The sequence below is a fragment of the Mobula hypostoma genome, chromosome 23 (assembly GCF_963921235.1).
Source record: "Mobula hypostoma chromosome 23, sMobHyp1.1, whole genome shotgun sequence".
Taxonomy (NCBI): domain Eukaryota; kingdom Metazoa; phylum Chordata; class Chondrichthyes; order Myliobatiformes; family Myliobatidae; genus Mobula; species Mobula hypostoma.
The window spans coordinates 5,291,694-5,310,655 of NC_086119.1; the positions used below are offsets into that span (position 1 = coordinate 5,291,694).

At 42.1% G+C, this 18,962-nt stretch overlaps 1 protein-coding gene across 7 annotated transcripts in view; it reads left to right on the top strand.

Moving 5' to 3' along the window:
- Window positions 1-18,962, top strand: part of bcas3 (BCAS3 microtubule associated cell migration factor) — a 987,973-nt gene that overhangs the window by 238,551 nt on the left and 730,460 nt on the right. For all 7 annotated transcript variants that reach the window (XM_063031775.1, XM_063031774.1, XM_063031776.1 and 4 more), the window contains exon 13: window positions 18,658-18,754. In XM_063031775.1, the coding sequence (XP_062887845.1) occupies window positions 18,658-18,754 (97 nt within the window). The remainder of the gene's footprint in view (window positions 1-18,657; window positions 18,755-18,962) is intronic.

Genomic DNA, 18,962 nt, shown 5'->3' on the forward strand with positions numbered 1-18,962 from the left:
AGGGGGAGATCCAAAATGATAGGAGAAGACAGGAGGGGGAGGGATGGAGCCAAGAGCTGGACAGGTGATAGGCAAAAGGGATACGAGAGGATCATGGGATAGGAGGTCCGGGAAGAAAGATGGGGGGGGGGACCCAGAGGATGGGCAAGGGGTATATTCAGAGGGACAGAGGGAGAAAAATCAGAGTGAGAGAGAATGTGTGTATAAAAATAAGTAACAGATGGGGTACGAGGGGGAGGTGGGGCATTAGCGGAAGTTAGAGAAGTCGATGTTCATGCCATCAGGTTGGAGGCTACCCAGACGGAATATAAGGTGTTGTTCCTCCAACCTGAGTGTGGCTTCATCTTTACAGTAGAGGAGGCCGTGGATAGATATGTCAGAATGGGAATGGGATGTGGAATTAAAATGTGTGGCCACTGGGAGATCCTGCTTTCTCTGGCGGACAGAGCGTAGATGTTCAGCAAAGCGGTCTCCCAGTCTGCGTCGGGTCTCGCCAATATATAAAGGGCCACATTGGGAGCACCAGACGCAGTATATCACCCCAGCCGACTCACTAGTGAAGTGTTGCCTCACCTGGAAGGACTGTTTGGGGCCCTGAATGGTGGTAAGGGCATGTGTAGCACTTGTTCCGCTTACACGGATAAGTGCCAGGAGGGAGATCAGTGGGGAGGGATGGGGGGGACAAATGGACAAGGGAGTTGCGTAGGGAGCGATCCCTGCGGAATGCAGAGAGAGGTGGGGAGGGAAAGATGTGCTTAGTGGTGGGATCCCGTTGGAGGTGGCGGAAGTTACAGAGAATAATATGTTGGACCCAGAGGCTGGTGGGGTGGTAGGTGAGGACCAGGGGAACCCTATTCCTAGTGGGGTGGCGGGAGGATAGAGTGAGAGCAGATGTACGTGAAATGGGGGAGATGCGTTTAAGAGCAGAGTTAATAGTGGAGGAAGGGAAGCCCCTTTCTCTGCATTCCTCTGGGATCGCTCCCTACGCAACTCCCTTGTCCATTCGTCCCCCCCATTGCTCCCCACTGATCTCCCTCCTGGCACTTATCCGTGTAAGCAGAACAAGTGCTACACATGCCCTTACACTTCCTCCCTTACCACCATTCAGGGCCCCAAACAGTCCTTCCAGGTGAGGCAACACTTCACCTGTGAGTCGACGGGGGTGATATACTGCGTCCGGTGCTCCTGATGTGGCCTTTTATATATTGGCGAGACCCGACACAGACTGGGAGACCGCTTTGCTGAACATCTACGCTCTGTCCACCAGAGAAAGCAGGATCTCCCAGTGGCCACACATTTTAATTCCACATCCCATTCCCATTCTGACATGTCTATCCACGGCCTCCTCTACTGTAAAGATGAAGCCACACTCAGGTTGGAGGAACAACACCTGATATTCCGTCTGGGTAGCCTCCAACCTGATGGCATGAACATCGACTTCTCTAACTTCCGCTAATGCCCCACCTCCCCCTCGTACTCCATCTGTTACTTATTTTTATACACACATTCTTTCTCTCACTCTCCTTTTTCTCCCTCTGTCCCTCTGAATATACCCCTTGCCCATCCTCTGGGTCTCCCCCCCCCCGTCTTTCTTCCCGGACCTCCTGTCCCATGATCCCCTCGTATCCCTTTTGCGTATCATCTGTCCAGCTCTTGGCTCCATCCCTCCCCCTCCTGTCTTCTCCTATCATTTTGGATCTCCCCCTCTCCCTCCAACTTTCAAATCCCTTACTCACTCTTCCTTCAGTTAGTCCTGACGAAGGGTCTCGGCCTGAAACGTCGACTGCACCTCTTCCTAGAGATGCTGCCTGGCCTGCTGCGTTCACCAGCAACTTTTATGTGTGTTGCTGGCATATTTTGATGTCTTTTTATCAAACACTCATTTCCACAAACAGACAAAGGCTGTGCATTAGAGATGGCAGGTAAATGCACATCACTGTAAATTTTCCCTAAATGCCTGAACTCAAAGTAGTATATGGTAACCTATGCATACTTCGATAATAATTTTACTTTGAACTTCAAACTTTTAACTGAGGGGAAGTACAGAGATATGTTGGGTGACAGTGTTGTGTGGCTGTGCCAATTTGGAAGAGGACCTATGCCAAAAAGATGCAAAGTGTAAAGCTCATGCTTTAATGAATGAGTCAACTTTCAGCTTAGCCTCTGTGTGATAGAATACAGTTTGATGATCAAGGTAACAATCCTTGGTTATAATCCTTGGAGGAGCTCAGCAGATCAAGAAACATCTGTGGAGGGAAAGGATTTGTCGATGTTTCAGAGTGAAACCCTACATCAAAAGTGGGTGACTTAGTTCCGGAGTGGAGTTGACAAAGTTTCACATTTGATTTCTGTTTCTGTGGGAATCTTATTGGTAAAGTGTGAGATTAATTAGGAAGGGGATTGGAGTGATGACAAACCCTTGCTTGATTCCAGTCTGCCCTGGTATTGGACTTATTGTTGATTTGCTATTTAGAATTGCTACTTGCATGCCATCGTGTAGAAGAATGAAGATCGGACTCCATGCAATTCCATTTCATTTACAAGTCTTTTGTAAAATCTTAAAAGACCAAAAACAGTTGCAGTTGCTCCCAGCATTGTTCAGACTTGTGTGATAATGGTCATGTCCACTGTACCCCTTGATGATTGGGATACAGTGATTAAGTTGTCTGCAAGTATTTTTAGTACCAGCTTCCCCATGAACATACAGTGTACTAAACAGGTTTAGAAGGAGCCCTGTCAGTTCTCACTCTAGGCCATTAGCAATGGCACTTCATGGCGACTATCGCCCGTGTTGGTGTTTGGTTGTCCCAGCCAGGATATCATAGCGTTTAGGCGTGATCCTGGTTTAGCGGTGTTCTGTCATAATCCTGCGGATGGTGGCTTTGCACCATTGGCTCCTCAGCCAAATGTCTGAACCTGCTGTACTGAGCAGGATTATTGTTGCAAAAACATGACATCAATAACGTAAAAACCAATCTTCACATGATGGTCTAACAGTCTCCAGATATTGTGATCATGAGCACCTTCTGAAAAGAAAACAAATCCAATTGAGGGGAGATGAGACTAACTTAGTCTCTTGCGATATGCAGACAAGAACAACTCAATAAAATATTTTTTTGAAGTGCCCTTTCCTGCAGGCACTGATTGTCTATTTGTCTTTAATGAGCTCTCCTCCATTCTTGTCATTTGCTGGGGACGGATATTTGGTGTTCAGATGATCAGTTCTGATTGGTTGGATCATGGCCTGGTATAGGAACTCCAATGCACAGGAATTCAAGAGGCTGCAGAGAATGGTGAATTCAGTCACTTCCATCGTGGACACAAGTCTTCCCACTATTGAGAACTCTACAAGAGACAACATTTCAGGAAGGTGATATTCATCATTAAGGCATCCACTTAAGCCATGTCCTCTTCTTGATTCTGCCATCAGGTGGGAAATACAGGAGCCTGAAGACCTATACCTCAAGGTCCAAACCTGAAGACCCAACCTTAAGGTTCAATTACAGCTTCTTCCTTACTGCCATTCTTGAACCACCCGAAAAATCCTAATTCTATCTCAGACTATATTCTTTCTTTTTCACCAGAAGGCCTTGATTTCCTGCTGCATTCCAGAGCTGAGCACTTTATATTGATGTGCTGTAATGATGTGACATTAAACCATAATGCTGTCTGTCCTCTCAGATCTTAATGCACTCTTTGCAGAAACAGAGGGTTGTCCTATGTCCTGACCAATATCTTTTCCTTAATAATTGACTACAAGTAATTAGTGCTCATGCTTAAAAGTTAACTATTAAAATATGGAAGTCATTAGATCAGAGTCAGGTTTAATATCACCGGCATATGTTGTGAAATTCGTTAACTTTACAGCAGCACTACATGATAAATAAATATAGAGAACAAAATGAAAACTGAGTTACATTAACAAACAAGAGAAAATCTGCAGATGCTGAAACTCCAAGCAACACACTCAAAAAGCTGGAGGAACTTAGGCCAGGCAGCATCTATGGAAAAGAGTAAACAGTTGATGTTTCGGGCTGAGGCCTTTTATTAGGACTGGGAAAAAAAGATGAGGAGTCGGAGTAAAAAGGTGGGGGAGGGGTGGAAGAAATACAACATGGTAGGTGATGGTGAAACCGAGAGTGGGATGGGGTGAAGTAAAGTGCTGGGAAGTTGATTGGTGAAAGAGATAAAGGGCTGGAGAAGGGGGTATCTGATAGGAAAGGACAGAGGCCATGGAAGAAAGGGAAGGGGAAGGAGTACCAGAGGGATGTGACGGGCAGGTAAGGAGATAAGTTGAGAAAAGACCCGAAACGTTGACTGTTTACGCTTTTCCTTAGCTGCTGCTTGGCCTGCTGAGTTCCTCCAGCATTTTGTGTGTGTTGCTTGAGTGCAAAAAACAGAAATAAAGAAACAAGTGAGGTAGGGTTCATGGGTTCAATGTCCATTTTGTAATCAGATTGCAGAGGGCAGGAGCGGTTCCTGAATTGCTGAGTTTGTGCCTCCAGGCTTCTGGACTCCCTTTTCAATGGTAACAATGTGAAGAGGGCATGCCCTGGGTGCTGGGGATCATTAATGATGGCTGCTGCCTTCCTAAGGCACCACTCCAGTAAGAGGTCTTGGATAATATGGAGGCTAGTACCCGTGATAGAGCTGACTGATTTTACAACTTTATGCAGCTTATTTCGATCCTACGTACTGCCTCTCTCCCCCACCCCCCCACCATGCCAGACCGTGAGGCAACCAGTTAGAATGCTTTCCACAGTACATCTGTACATCTGTAGAAATCTGTGAGTGTCTTTGGCGACATACCAAATCTCCTCAAACTCCTAATGAAATATAGTCGCTGTCATGTCTTCTTTGTAAATGAATCAATATGTCAGGCCCAGGATAGATCCTCAGCAACGCTGATACCCAAGAACTTGAAACTGCTCACCCTTTCCACTTCTGATTCCTCGATGAGGACTGGTACGTGTTCCCTTATCTTATCCTTTCTGAAGTCCACAGTCAAATCACGTTGGATTGAAATTGGGTTGAACTCAAGAACATAACTCTTAAGAAATTTTTAAAAATTGCTTAAAGCTATATCTTAAGAGTAAACATTTTTTAATAATGTAACTGTTGGTGGAAGAAAAAAAAATCCTGCTTTCTCTATACAAATAGACAGAAGGGCACTGGAAAGGAAAATTGCTCAGCTTTCATAAAAGGATAATGAATGGGCTCATAGCCCAATATCCAAGTTTATAACTTGCTCCCAAATCCCAAGCTGGAGGATCTGGGATCCCCACTGACATTTCAAAGCTCCCTATTCTCATTGTAACCTATCAAATATTGAAAGGCCTAGATAGAGTGGATGTGGAGAAGATGTTTCCTATAGTGGGAGAGTGTAGGACCAGAGTTCACAGCCTCAAAATAGTGGGTCATTCATTTAGACCAGTGATGAGGAGGAATTTCTTCAGCAAGAGGGTGCTAAATCTGTGGAATTCATTGCCAGAGATGGCTGTGGAGGCCAGGTCATTGGGTATATTTTAAAGGTCAAAGTAAATTTATTATTAAAGTACATATTTAGATTATGAAGACACGTAGTCCTCTTTTATTGTCATTTAGTAATGCATGCATTAAGAAATGATACAACATTTCCTTTGGTGTGATATCACAAAACACAGGACAGACCAAGACTGAAAAAACTGACAAAACCACATAATTATAACATATAGTTACAACAGTGCAACAATACCATAACTTGATGAAGAAGTCCATGAGCACAGTAAAAGTTCAAAGTCTCTCAAATGTTCCACACCTCACGCAGACAGGAGAAGGAAGAACTCTCCCTGCCATGCCCGACCACAGTCCGACTCTGAGTCGTCCGAAAATTTCGAGCTCTGATCAGCTCTCCGACACCGAGTACTGAGCGCCATCTCTGTCTGAACGATTCGACCTCAACCTCGGTCGCCAACAGCAGGCAAAGCTGGGGATTTTGAGGCCTACCCTCCGAAAGATTCCCGACCACGCAGTAACGACAGCAGTGAATGAGCGTTTCAGAAATTTCTCCAGATATTCCTCTGTGCTTTCACATCCATTCTCCATCAAATCAAAATTGTCCACGGCCCCTATTTAACGGATACAATATCATTTTTCACCGGAGGGCTGCGCACGTGTGCGGTGCGCTGCTCTCTCTCCTCCCGCCTTAACATATCCTCAACATATACAACCCTGAGATTCATTTTCTTGCGGGCATTCTCAGTAAATCCATAATAAACTTAGTAAAAGACCGCACAAACTTAAGGCATTCAGCCAATGTGCAAAAGACAACAAACTGTGCAAATAAAAAAAAGAATAAATAATAATACTAAGAGAATATACTTAAAGTGGAGGTTGATAGGTTCTTTATTAGGGCATCAAACGTTATGGGGAGAAGGAAGGAGAATGGGGTTGAGACGGATAATAAATCAGCCATGGTGGAATGGCAGAGCAAACGTGATGGTTATGTTGAGGAAGTACAGAACAGTTCTTTTGCTGACAGCACATTCTCAACAGCCCTGTTTTAACAGGTGTCAGTTAACCATATATATTAGCTTCTTTGTATAACAGTAGCAGAATTTTGGCAATAGCTCATTTGATCATAGTGGCAGCCAAGAGTAGTTAAATTAACTCTGTGACTGGGGGCTGTTGGAGTTAATGCTAGCTGCATAGCAGTATTAGTTATGGGAAACATTGATTAGATGTGAATTACTTTTACAATAATCTGTGTAAACATCTATAGTTTTACTGCTGAGATCTCTGCCCTTCTCTAACTCTACCTCATACATAACTCACACAGCAGGCCCTGGGTGAGGCCCTTCACAGGCCCTTTGCCACACCTGATCCATGCTAACCATCAAGCACCTATCTGTTCTAATCCATTTTTACCAGGTCTTTGTCTGTGGCGATTCATGCTGTACTGTAGGTGACCATGTCTTCAACTGCTTCTCCCCTGAAGTCTTTAATTTCCTTCTAAAATGAGTGTTGAGGTAAAAGAGCAACTGTGAATACTGAGTAGTGCATCAGGCCTGAAGGCAGAATGGGCTTGCATATTCTGTGTGCAGAACTTGCACCTTCTCACTGTGACCGTGTGGGTTGTCTTTTGGTTTTCTGGTTTCCTCCTGCATTCCAAAGAGTCAGGAAGTAAATCAATTGCTGTAAATTATTCCTTGGTGTACATCAATTAGAATAAGTATCAAACAGGAGTTCACAAGCATGTGTGAGAGAATAAATGACTGCCGACTGAGAAGTAACAAAAGGGAGGGTGAGACCAATGGGATTATTTGATTGGTAGCTATTATGGACTTGGTGGGCCAAATGGTATATTCTGTGTCTTTGTGTAAACACTAGTGATTCTGCAGATGCTGGAAATCCAGATTAACACGCACAAAATGCTGGAGGAAATGCAGGGTCCTGAGGAAGGGGCTTGGCCTGAAACATCAACTATTTATTCCTCTCCATAGATGCTGCCTGACCTGCTGAGTTCCTCTAGCATTTTGTGTGTGTCACTCTGTGTCCTTGTGCATTAGGTAAGAATTGCCTCCCCCTCTTATCATTTCCTTCATTTTTATTCCTTTTGTTCTCTTTAAGATGCTCTTTAAAACTTACCTTATACGCTATAGTTTGATCATCTAGTAGTTAAGGGATAGGAACTGTTCTTGAATTTGATGGAGCGAGTCCTAAGGCTCTTGTACCATCTACCTGATGGCAGCAGTGAAAAAGGAGCATAGCCTGGGTGTTAGGGATCTTTGATGATGGATGCTGCTTTTCTGTAACAGCATTTCATGTTGATGTGCTCAGTGGTAGGGAGGGCTTTACCTGTGATGTAGTGGGCCGAATCCACTACCTATTGTAGGATTTTCCATTCAAAGGCATTGGTGTTTCCATACCAGACCATGATGCAGCCAGTCAATACACTCTCCACTATACATCTCTCGAAGTTTGTCGAAGTTTTAGCTGTCACGCTGAATCTCCGCAGACTCCTAAGGAAGTAGAGGTGCTGCCGTGCTTTCTTTACAATTGCACTTGTGTGCTGGATCCGGGACAGATCCTCTTAAAATAGTAATGCCCAGGAATTTAAATTTGCTGACCCTCTCCACTTCTGATCCTCCACTGAGGACTGGCTCATGGACCTCCGGTTTCCCTTTCCTGAAGTCTATAATCAGTTCCTTTGTGTTGCTGCCATTGAGTAAGGGGTTGTTTTATGACATCACTCAGCCGAATTTTCAACCTCCCTCCTGTATGCTGATTCATCACCACCTTTGATTTGGCCCACAACAGTCATCAGCAAAATTGAATGTGGTATTGGAGCTGCACCTAGCCACACAGTCATCGGTGTAAAGCAAGTGGAGCGGAGTATAAATCACAATATAAACACTCTTGTTACTTCAGTATAACTGGATATGCAAAGTTAGATGGCCACAAAATTCATCTTTGTCAGTGGTTCCATCTGGCAGCATTTAGTGAGTGGATGTAAAATTTCAGGAACCACATGGTGCTGAGATTTTTGGCATGCAACAACTCGGAGAGCTGATGCTTACAATTGATTGGTTCCTTGGCCACCAGAATACTGGTCCAGTTGAGCCCCCCCCCCCATCACATCTGAGCTTGCTATCTGTTGAATGTGAGTAAGCAGCATTGAGAACGTGAAACATAAACATCTGGTTATCTAGTTTATCTATATATAAAGGAAGTTTAGGGTGGCAGGGTGGAGATACCTCTCTACCAAAGGAAGTGTAAAGTACTTCTTCCCTCTGTTAGCCTCCAGGCCACCATTGGGCAAGGTGTATCACCTGCTTAGCCCCCCAGTCAAGGTCACATGAATCCATTGGAGAAGGTGGTGGATGGTTGTGTGAGCAGCTGGTGCATATCACAAGTCCACCTTATGCGACCATTGACGCCAGGCAGTCAATCTCTGAAGAGTATAGATAATGGCTGGGGTCACCCGTCTTGTAAAGGCACTGCTCGGAAGAAGGCAATGGCAAACCACTCCTGTAGAAAAATCTGCCAAGAACGATCATGGTCATAGAAAGACCATGATCGCCTATATCATATGACATGGCACATAACAAATGAACGAAGGGAAGTTTGTTTGGTCCTTTCTACTACAGTATTCTCTGCTGTGTCATCATACTTTAGACCAGATTAATGTTCTTTTTTGCGAAGTAGAGGCTTCTTTTATTTGTGGTGACAATTATCAGAAGCAAAAAGGACATTCTCATTTGGCCTTGTGAGTTGCTTTTCACCTCTCTGGATGTAAATAGACATTATATTGAGAACACCCTAAATAACCAACAAATGCTGTTAGGCTAATATTGATTTGTGGCAATTATGCTTATACTTCATATGAGAATTGTGTCACAAGACCTTCAAAAAGTGAACTTATTGAATTCACCTTTTCAACATTATTCAACACCAATCACTACAATTTAGCAAACAATGACACGTTGAACTACTGTAAGGGGGTTTCGTCTCTTATGTTACTGCCTAGGCTAATTAAAATGGCTTCTTTGTTATGTTATACTTGGGAATGCTTCTTTGTTATGTTAAATGCAGAGAAAGTCCTCCCGCTAGCAGTTTATTGAATCACGTTACTGATAAGAAGATGTTATGAACCAATTGGGATAGTTGTTATGTTTTTGGTGTATCTGTAAGATATTGTATGCGTGGGGTTTTAGGGCAGAAGGCGGGAGTGAGAGACAGAGGATGGACCAGGTGCTGTGAGGTCTGCTAACGGGGTCGGACCCTGAGCAGTGCATTCGGCGAGGAGAGGAAACGGAGACGGACTTGTGTAGAGTGTCTGGTTGACCACTATGGTTGGTCCTAGGCAGCCGGTGAAGGTGGTCTGAGGGGTCGCAGGGTGAAGAAGAAGGGTCCTGAGCTCCAACTGTTTGTGCACGAAGAGATTGAACTTTGATAGGTGTGGCGCCTTTTATTTCCCTTTTATATTTTATTCTCTATTAATTATATAGTTCCAGTAATATCTATAAACTGTAAATCATTAAATTGCATCTGGTGTATTGTCTGTTGTTTGGGCGGGGTGGGGTACATCACACAGCATCCACACAAACTAATTACCCAGTTTGCCGGGGCCAAGGGCTGTTTCCCTGGACAACAGCGAGCCGAGCGACCCTGAGGGAGGCCAGGGGGACTACACTACTTTGCACTGAGATGGACTTTTTTGTCCTAATTGTGTTCTTTCCTGTAAAAAATATGTTTATGGTTTTTTCTTATGAATGCTGTTTATCTGATACTCTGTACCTGTGGTGCTGCTACAAGTAAGTTTTTCATTGCACCTGATAATAAACTTGACTTTAATTTTAAGGTGCTCAACACTCTTCTGCAGTACAGCATAGATTTGTGTGGTTGTAACGCTTGAATCTAGCCATGACATGCAGTGATCCAGTGGAAGTTTGGATTGTTGCATTGTTTGAGAATTGAATATTGCTTCTGAATATGATTAAAAAAAAAATTTATTCATTTACACTATAGATTCTACAGAATGTTGACTTTGCCAGCGAGGCCTACATATCCCTAGTTAACTCTGAATTAAAAGGATAGTTGAGAATCAACATATTGCTTCTCTGAAGTCATATATTGGTTTGATGAGATAAAGATGGCAGACTTCCTGAAGTACCCGGATGGGTTTAGTAGTTTATAACTACCATTACTGATATTCAGTTTTTAGGTGCAATTTAGTCAGTTATTTAAATTTAAACTCTTCAGCTGCTATGTTGAGATTTGAACTTTTGTCTCATGATCAATAGGTCAGGCTTTAGGCTATTCATCTAGTAACTTAACCATTTTGTTATTGCGTCCAATAATCTTATTTGTTAAATAAAACCGCTGTTGCTTATCTAGTTAGCTGGGTTCATGGATAGACTCTGATGTAAGTCAGTCATAGGGTCATAGAACACTACAACACAGAAACAAGCCCTTCGACACATCTAGTCTGTGCCGAACCATTAATCTGCCTAGTTCCATTCACTTGCACCCGGACCATAGCACCCCAAACCCCTCTCATCAATGTACCTATCCAAATTTCTCTTAAATGTTGAAATCAACCCTGCATCCACTGACAGCTTGTTCCACACTTTCACCATCCTCTGAGTGAAGAAGATCCCCCTCATGTTCTTAAACATTTCACCTTTCACCCTTAACCAATGATCTCTAGTTGTAGTCTCACCCAAAAAGTGGAAAAAGCCTGCTTGCATTTACACTGTCTATACCCCTCATAATTTTGTATACTTCTATCAAATCTCCCCTTAATCTTCTATGTTCTAAGGAATAAAGTCCTAACATATTCAACCTTTCTCTATAATCTAGGTTCTCTAGTCCTGGCAATATCTTTGGAAATTTTCTCTGCACTCTTTCAATCTCATTTACATCTTTCCTGTAGGTAGGTGACCAGAACTGCACACAATACTCCAAATTTGGCCTCACCAATGTCTTATACAATTTCAACATAACATCCCAACTCCTGTACTCAATGCACTGATTTCAAAATCAAATCAAATTTAATTATCATTCAAACCATTTATAGATACAGCTGAACAGGACGGTGTTTCTTTGGGGCCAAGGTGTAAAACATTGAAAATAGCAAGCGAACTTCAATATAGCGAGTAACATTCAAAATAGCGAGCAAAGAAGCATATTCATTCGAAAAAAAAGCATATACAGGTATATTTAGTCCAAGACCCTGAATGACAATGTCTGGCAATCAATGGTACAGTCTGCTGGTAGTGTGGAGACACATGCATTCCACTGCTCGAACACAGGAGGGCAGCACAAATGGGAGAGGCCAGGCCCTAGTCGAGCGCGGACACCATGCTGTAGCGCTTCCAAGTCTCTCATCTGGTCTGCAGAAGCAGGCAAGCCTGAGACTTGAGACCTAGTCCTTGCTACGACCGAGGCTACACAGCTCCCATGTCATCTATCCCTCCACCAGACAAAGGTAACAGGCATGTGACAATTTACATTAACACTGTCCAACAGAGTCTTGTGATCGCAAGTGAAATGTCTGACACAATCTCCCACGGTAATACCGCACCAACTTTAATACTTCCAAGTAGCGGGCAGCAACACAGTCTGTGGCCAGGTCAGCTCCTCTGAACCCAAACCAGCTCCTATGACATCCCGGCGGGCTCCTCCCATATCCTGACCAGCTCCTTTCTCAATATCCTGACTGGCTCCTTCTCTAACATCACGGCCAGCTCCTTCAACTCCTCGGCTGGCTCCTTCTCCAACATCTCAGGTGGCCCCTTTGACATCTCGGCTGGCTCCTCGCTGGCATCACCAGTACCCTACTCTGATCACCGAGGAGCTCACTGATGGAGTAGCTGTGAAGCACCTGAAGTTCTTGGAGTAGAAATGTTTTGTGTTCATAAAAAAGTAATTTTACAGAGAAATAAGCACCAGAGAGGCTGCTACATTCACACATGCCGCCATCTAACCAGAAGATTTATGAAGCCCAATGTGCCAAAAGCTTTCTTTCATCTATCCGTGATGCCATTTCACTGAGTGAGAGGGTCATAAGCTGAAAAGTACATACCAGGTCTTAGATATAAAGTCTTTTATTTTAATTTAGAGATACAGTGTGGAACAGGCTCTTCCAACCCTTCGAGCTGTGCTGCCCAGCAATGCAGTGATTTAACCCTAGCCTAATCATGGGGCAATTTACAACGACCAATTAACTTACTAGACAATATATGGTTAGAATGTGGGAGGAAACTGGAGCATCTGGAGGAAACCCACACGCACATTGAAAGGACGTACAAACTCCTCACAAAGGTCGCCAGAATTGAACTCCAAACTCCTATGCCCTGACCTATAGTAATGTTGCACTAACCTCTACACCACCATGGCATCTTGATGGTTCTCTGATAGGCAGGTCTAGGGGGATACAACACTGTCTGAGATGCTGTTCTTCAGATGATCGTTTCAGTCTCAGGTACCTCTTTCCTCTTCAGAAAGGCTTCAGAAAATCTTTTACACTTTTTTTTTAGCGTATCACACCAGACAGTCAGCCATTCTTGTCTGGCGCGTGGTGTCAGGATTGGTCTCCTTTCGAATTAACTGGGTCATGATATGAACGTTCCTGACTCAACCCTTTTTTTAAACGATGCCGAGTGGCTAGCTCGATGCTCAACCCGGCACTGATGGAAAGTGTGCTCAGGGGGTGGCCCAACTTGGATTGGGAGCCTTCGCTTCGGAGTCTGGCACTGATGCCATTGTGCCACCAGCCGGCTATTGCACTGACAGAAGCGTATCACCTCATTATTTGGTCTAACAAGCCTCTCTCAATCAATTCAACCAAAACAAAATAGAGTCAATAGTCAAAACTAATGAACAGTGAGGGATCTTGCTGTATGCCATGTTCATGATGTCAAAGACTTTGAGAAGTTTTAGAAAGCCGTGAAAGTGCTGTTACAATGCAGCTCTTTATTTCCTGATAAGTGAGACTTTGACATGCGTGTCTATAAACATCCAGTGATATAAAGGCCGGATGATGCTGTCATCTGTCGTTCGTTTATAGACTTGGCTCAAGTGATGTGGATGTGCCAAAAAGATTGTGGGGTCATTCCAAATCCCTATTTGTACCACCAGTCTTTAAAGCTAAGTGCAGAAAAATATAGTCCATCAGTAGGTATTTGTCACCACATAAAGGAATTTTCAGGATGCCTACTTGACTTTCAGTTTTGTGAACTTAGATATGTTTATGGTATAACAGATACACACAAGAGAGCAAGCACTGCTATACAGGCAACAAAGGTGCTTGTTGTGTTCTTTAACCTCTTTTATGATACTAATATTGAAATCCTAGTAAGGAGATGAGTGTTTTGAAACTTGTCCTTGTTTACAAATCCATTCATGATCTTGTCCATCTGTAAATTATCCAAGCACTCTATGTTTTGCTGTAGTTACAGTTGTTCTATGAAGCTGTGAGCACTGGACGAATTGTAACATAGAACAGTATTGCACAGGAACAGGCCCTTCGGCTCACAATGTTGTGCTGAACCAATTAAATAAGTAATCAAATAGCTAACTAATCTTTTCTGCCTACATAAAGTCCATGTCCTTCCATTTTCCTCACATTCATGTGCCTATCTAAATGCGTCTTAGAAGTCCCAAATGTTTCTGCCTCTACCACCACCCAAAGGCACCCCCCTACCCCCTACTCTCTGTGTAAAAAAACTTGCCCATCACAATCGCTCGGTAACATTTTGAATTATGTGAGAAGTCAATTGAGCAATTGAGATGTCCTGAGTATTGCAGATTCAGATTTATTTATCATATGTACATCAGAATAACATACAGTGAAATGTGTCGCTTGTGTTAACAACCAGCACACCTAAGGATGTGCCGAGAGCAGCCTGCAAGTGTTGCCACACATTCCGGCACCATCATATGGTGCCAAATAGCATAACATAGCATGAGTTTGTGGATATTTCTGTAAAATAAAGAGAGTTGTGGTGATAAATATTCAATTTTCATCATGGATGGAAATGTGGAAGAGCAGAACCTCAAGAGAAAAGAGTTTTATTATCTGTAAATAATTTTGCTTTCTTCACCTCCTTTCCTGAGGTTGATGAATTGCTGAGCATGGATCTATTGATACTGTTAATTCTAACTTGCTCAGTTTGCATTATTCATTTACAAGCAAGACTATCGTCAGCAGGAGGTGGTAAGACACCCAGAGCTCACCCTGCCCTCAGCTGACTTTATGACCTATACCTTACGACCTGTATCCTTCCAGCAACAGCCATTGGATTGCATTTAAAAATGTAACAGTTGCCTTCCTAACTAAGGGTCACTTAACCATAACAGAGTGACTAATACCACCTTAACTGACTGAGGCACTGATACTCCTAATCTGGGCAACATCCTGGGAAAATAGGCTAAGCCATTGGGAAGATGACATGTGCTTTTTTATTTTAAAATAAAGGTAAAAAGGAAATAGAATATTAAAAAAGTTTATGAAGTTAGTGATCCTTTGGTTAGAAAATTTGATTAAGTTAAAAATTCCTAATTATGAATGTCTCCTACTTTGGGGCTCTGTGACTTTAAAGATTCTTGCTCATTTTCTCAAATGAGTAACATCAAAGTGGTGATTAAAGTGAGTGAAATCTTTTATTTGGCCAAGTACATAGTATTTAATAACTACCATAAATCAAAACTGTACAACTTCCTCTCTCACTTACCTCAGCCTTTTTACAGAGTCCCTGGTGATTTTCAGCCATTTAATTAAACTCAGTGACAGAACATTAAAAGAGTGCACCAGTGCTTGGCTGCCATGTTGCTATGGCGTCCATCGGAGAAAATAACAACAACAATGATAAAGAGATGTCAGCCCGTCTTTGAAATGTATTCCAAGAAGTGGGTTCTTTTTAGTCTCTTTTTTGAAATAAATTCGGAGAACAATGAAGGAATGAAGAAAAAAGGCTAAGCTAAGAAGGAATAGAAAGAAAAGCCTTTTCTAGTGTGCAGTAAACTTTAGAGGGGGGAGAAAAACATGTTTAATGTAAGAAGGGAGGCTGTGAAACAGGACATCAGGATATCTGTGCTCTTTTTAACATAATTCTATGGTTTTTTTCCCCCAGGTAAACTTCAGTTTAATGCCTCAGTAGAAAGCCTCCAACAGTGCTGTATTCCCTCAAAAATTACACCTTGATTTAGAAGCAAAAATGTATCTAACATAGCCAGCTACACAGCACATTTCTTATGAAAGTGACAGATTATAATGTGACATTTATTTGAAAGTTGAGATTGGCCAAATGGACGACAAGGGTCTTGATCTGCCTCTTTCATTTTTATTTTCACAAACCCTTTCCATTTATTTCAAGCTTATCAATTAATTCTTGAGCAATTTTAAATGGGAGAACAGCACTTCTGTGCTTTGTTAAATTTAAATACAAATTCCCTGCAAAAGGATTGGCTTTTTCTCTTTCTGTAATCCGAGTTATCATTCTCCTTTACACAGAAAGAAGGCAGGCACTAGTTATTTTATTTTTTATTATTTATAGAGCCAGCATAGTAACAGGCCCTCTCAGTCCAAAGAGAATTACACCCATGTGACCAAATAAGCTACTAACCTGTAGAGCTGTGGAATGTGGGAGGAAACCCACACAGTAACGGGGAGAAGGTACAAACTCCTTACAGACAGTAGCGGAATTTACCCGGATTGCTGGCATTGCAATAACAGTTACACTAACTGCTACATTACCGTGTCCTCCCACTCATGATCTTGGTAGAAGTTTAGATTTGTTGCTTATTTCAGTTATCAGTTTCTTTTGAAGTCTTAAAAACTGGGTAGCTCTTACCATTTTTAAACTTATGATATAGTTTTTGTATTGATCAGAGAGGAACTGTAGCATTATCGTATCTACTGATAGCTCGGTTTGGGTGCGCTACTACTGATAAAATCTCCTTTCAATATGAAGTATACACTTATAGCATTATTCAGCACGACTGAAGTGTCTGGAAAGATGGTATCATTGATCCTTCTTTCTTTCTGCTTAATGTTATTTATTTATTTGTTTGGCATTACAGTAGGCAACAGGCCCTTCTGGCCCAACAAGCTGCACAACCCAGCAGCCCACCAGTGTAACCCTACTCTAATCACAGGACAATTTACAATGACCAATTAACCTACTAACTGGTACATATTTGGACTGTGGGAGGAAACCAAAGAACCCGGAGGAATCCCATGAGGTTCACAGGGAGAACGTACTAACTCCTTACAGATCGCGTGGAATTGAACTCCAAACACCGGACCACCTCAGGCTGCAATAGCGTTGAGCTAACCGCAACACTACCTCTATGCAAACACCTCATTGTCTGCTACAACTACTGTGCTGTAATGTTCTATAATTTAAATGCAGCCTGGACAGTAAGTTAGACAAATGATGTGGCAATTTGCTTTTAGTGGTATTAGTTGGCGAGGACACGAGGAGAAGAGTCTTTTCTAAATAAAATCTGGGAGTGTTTACATCTGCCTGGGATCTGTTTAATATCGCATTCCAGAAGATCTCACCTCCAACAATTCAGCTCACCTCCTGCCTCAGTACTGCACAGTGAAGTGAAACACGTTAAATCACACTGCTTATGCTCTATTGTGCAAAATGACATATAATGTATTTTGTCAAGTATATAATGGTCAGTTGATACCTGATATTATGACAAAATAAACTGAATTATTGAAGGGAGAATAATTTTCTTTACAACTACATCTCTAATCTCCATCTCTTGAGGAGGCGCCAGTCGATGTTGTGCTGTGTATTGAAGGATAGTAATAGAAACCATGTTCAAGTAAATACATCAACGTTGACAGAAAGTCTGTGCTGGAAATAGTTCTCAGATTGTGCAATTCTGAACACATTAGGAATTTCATGCTGTGCAGCTGTTTGTGAAAATTTGAGAATTTACTGTGGTAGAATAAAGCAAACATTACTGATGCTGTGTATATAACATGCACACACAGATAATGTAAACATGTGCATATACTGTCAAATGGAATGGTTTCCCGACAGTACATTTTTGTTTAGCGCCTCAATGTCTATTGTTTTATTTATTTATGCAGTCTTATGTAAATTAATTTTCAAGCTGAAAGCCCACAGTTCCATTTTTAATGTGCGTGAGATGCCATTTTTTGTGTCTGGAAATAAAACACAAGTTAGTTTTACTGGATAGAAAATAGATCAGTTTGTTATTGGTAGTACCACATGAAGATTAGTTTAAAATAGGGTCATTAACTAGGGTGAAGTTTGGGTAGCTCATTAATATTGTCTGGACTTGCAGATTTGATACTGGTGTTAATTGTATTTTTTTACTTAGAACAGGGGTTCCCAACCTTTTTTATGCCATGGACCACTACCATAAATCAAGGGGTATGTGGACCCCAGGTTGGGAACCCTTTGATTTGGAATAAAGATATATAATTATTCTTTCACGACCCCAGGATATCCCAACACATTTTGCAACTAATTAAACACCCTTTAAAATGCTGCCATTGTTATCAAAGTAATGGAATTAGACAATTGTGCCAACATTATAGCCGATTCCAAGATCAATCTCATCTTTCCCTGCCACATAGCACCTCCATTTTTCTTTCACCCAAGTGCTCGTCTAAGAGTCTATTAAACGGTCACTTTTACCATTGGCCCTGGTCGTGCACTACCAGCTTTATGCACTGCACGTTGTTCCAAACCCAAGTGACCAGATAGAAAATTTCAGTGCTGTTCATTTGAAACACCATCATTGGGTGTGATAATAGGAATACTCTTTGAAAGGGATTGTAAATTTTCTTTTGGTGTTGAGGAAGATTATTGTTGTTTATTTCTGTTAGAAATAACCCAGTAAAAGGCCTGGCAAGTCTTATGAGCATGTATAAGAAGGGAGCAGGTTGGTGTTCAGGTGGAAGGAAGCCTTCATCAGTTTTAGTTGAAAATAACAGAAATCCTGAACTTTTAACATTAGACAATGTTTTTGATGAGTTTTTCTGAACAGAGTATTTTCGGTGTTCATTTATGGTCAACTATTTTATTCTGGCCTTTTGTTAGTTGAGATGGTTCTGTTTGAACAAGGAACATTCTGTCGGAAGGTAAATTATTTAAACTTTATTCTCTTTCCTTCCTAACGCAGGTGCTTGTCAGTGAGGGTGCCGAAGGTAAAGGCATAGTGGCTCATTTCCTGGCTCATGATAATAAACCCATTTCCTGCATGGCTTTCAACCCCACTGGTAAGTGCAACTAGTCTGTCTTCATGGTTTTCAAATATTAGCTCTCTAAAGACCACAATCCATCTATAATTGAACCTTCAAAAATGTACTTGTCGTAATGGAAACGATCAAGGTTAGATCAATTGATTGAGCATTTATTTCCGAATTATTTTAATGATTTGTTAAGACTAAGCCAGAGCGATGGCAGCTATTATTTCTGCCATCTCCG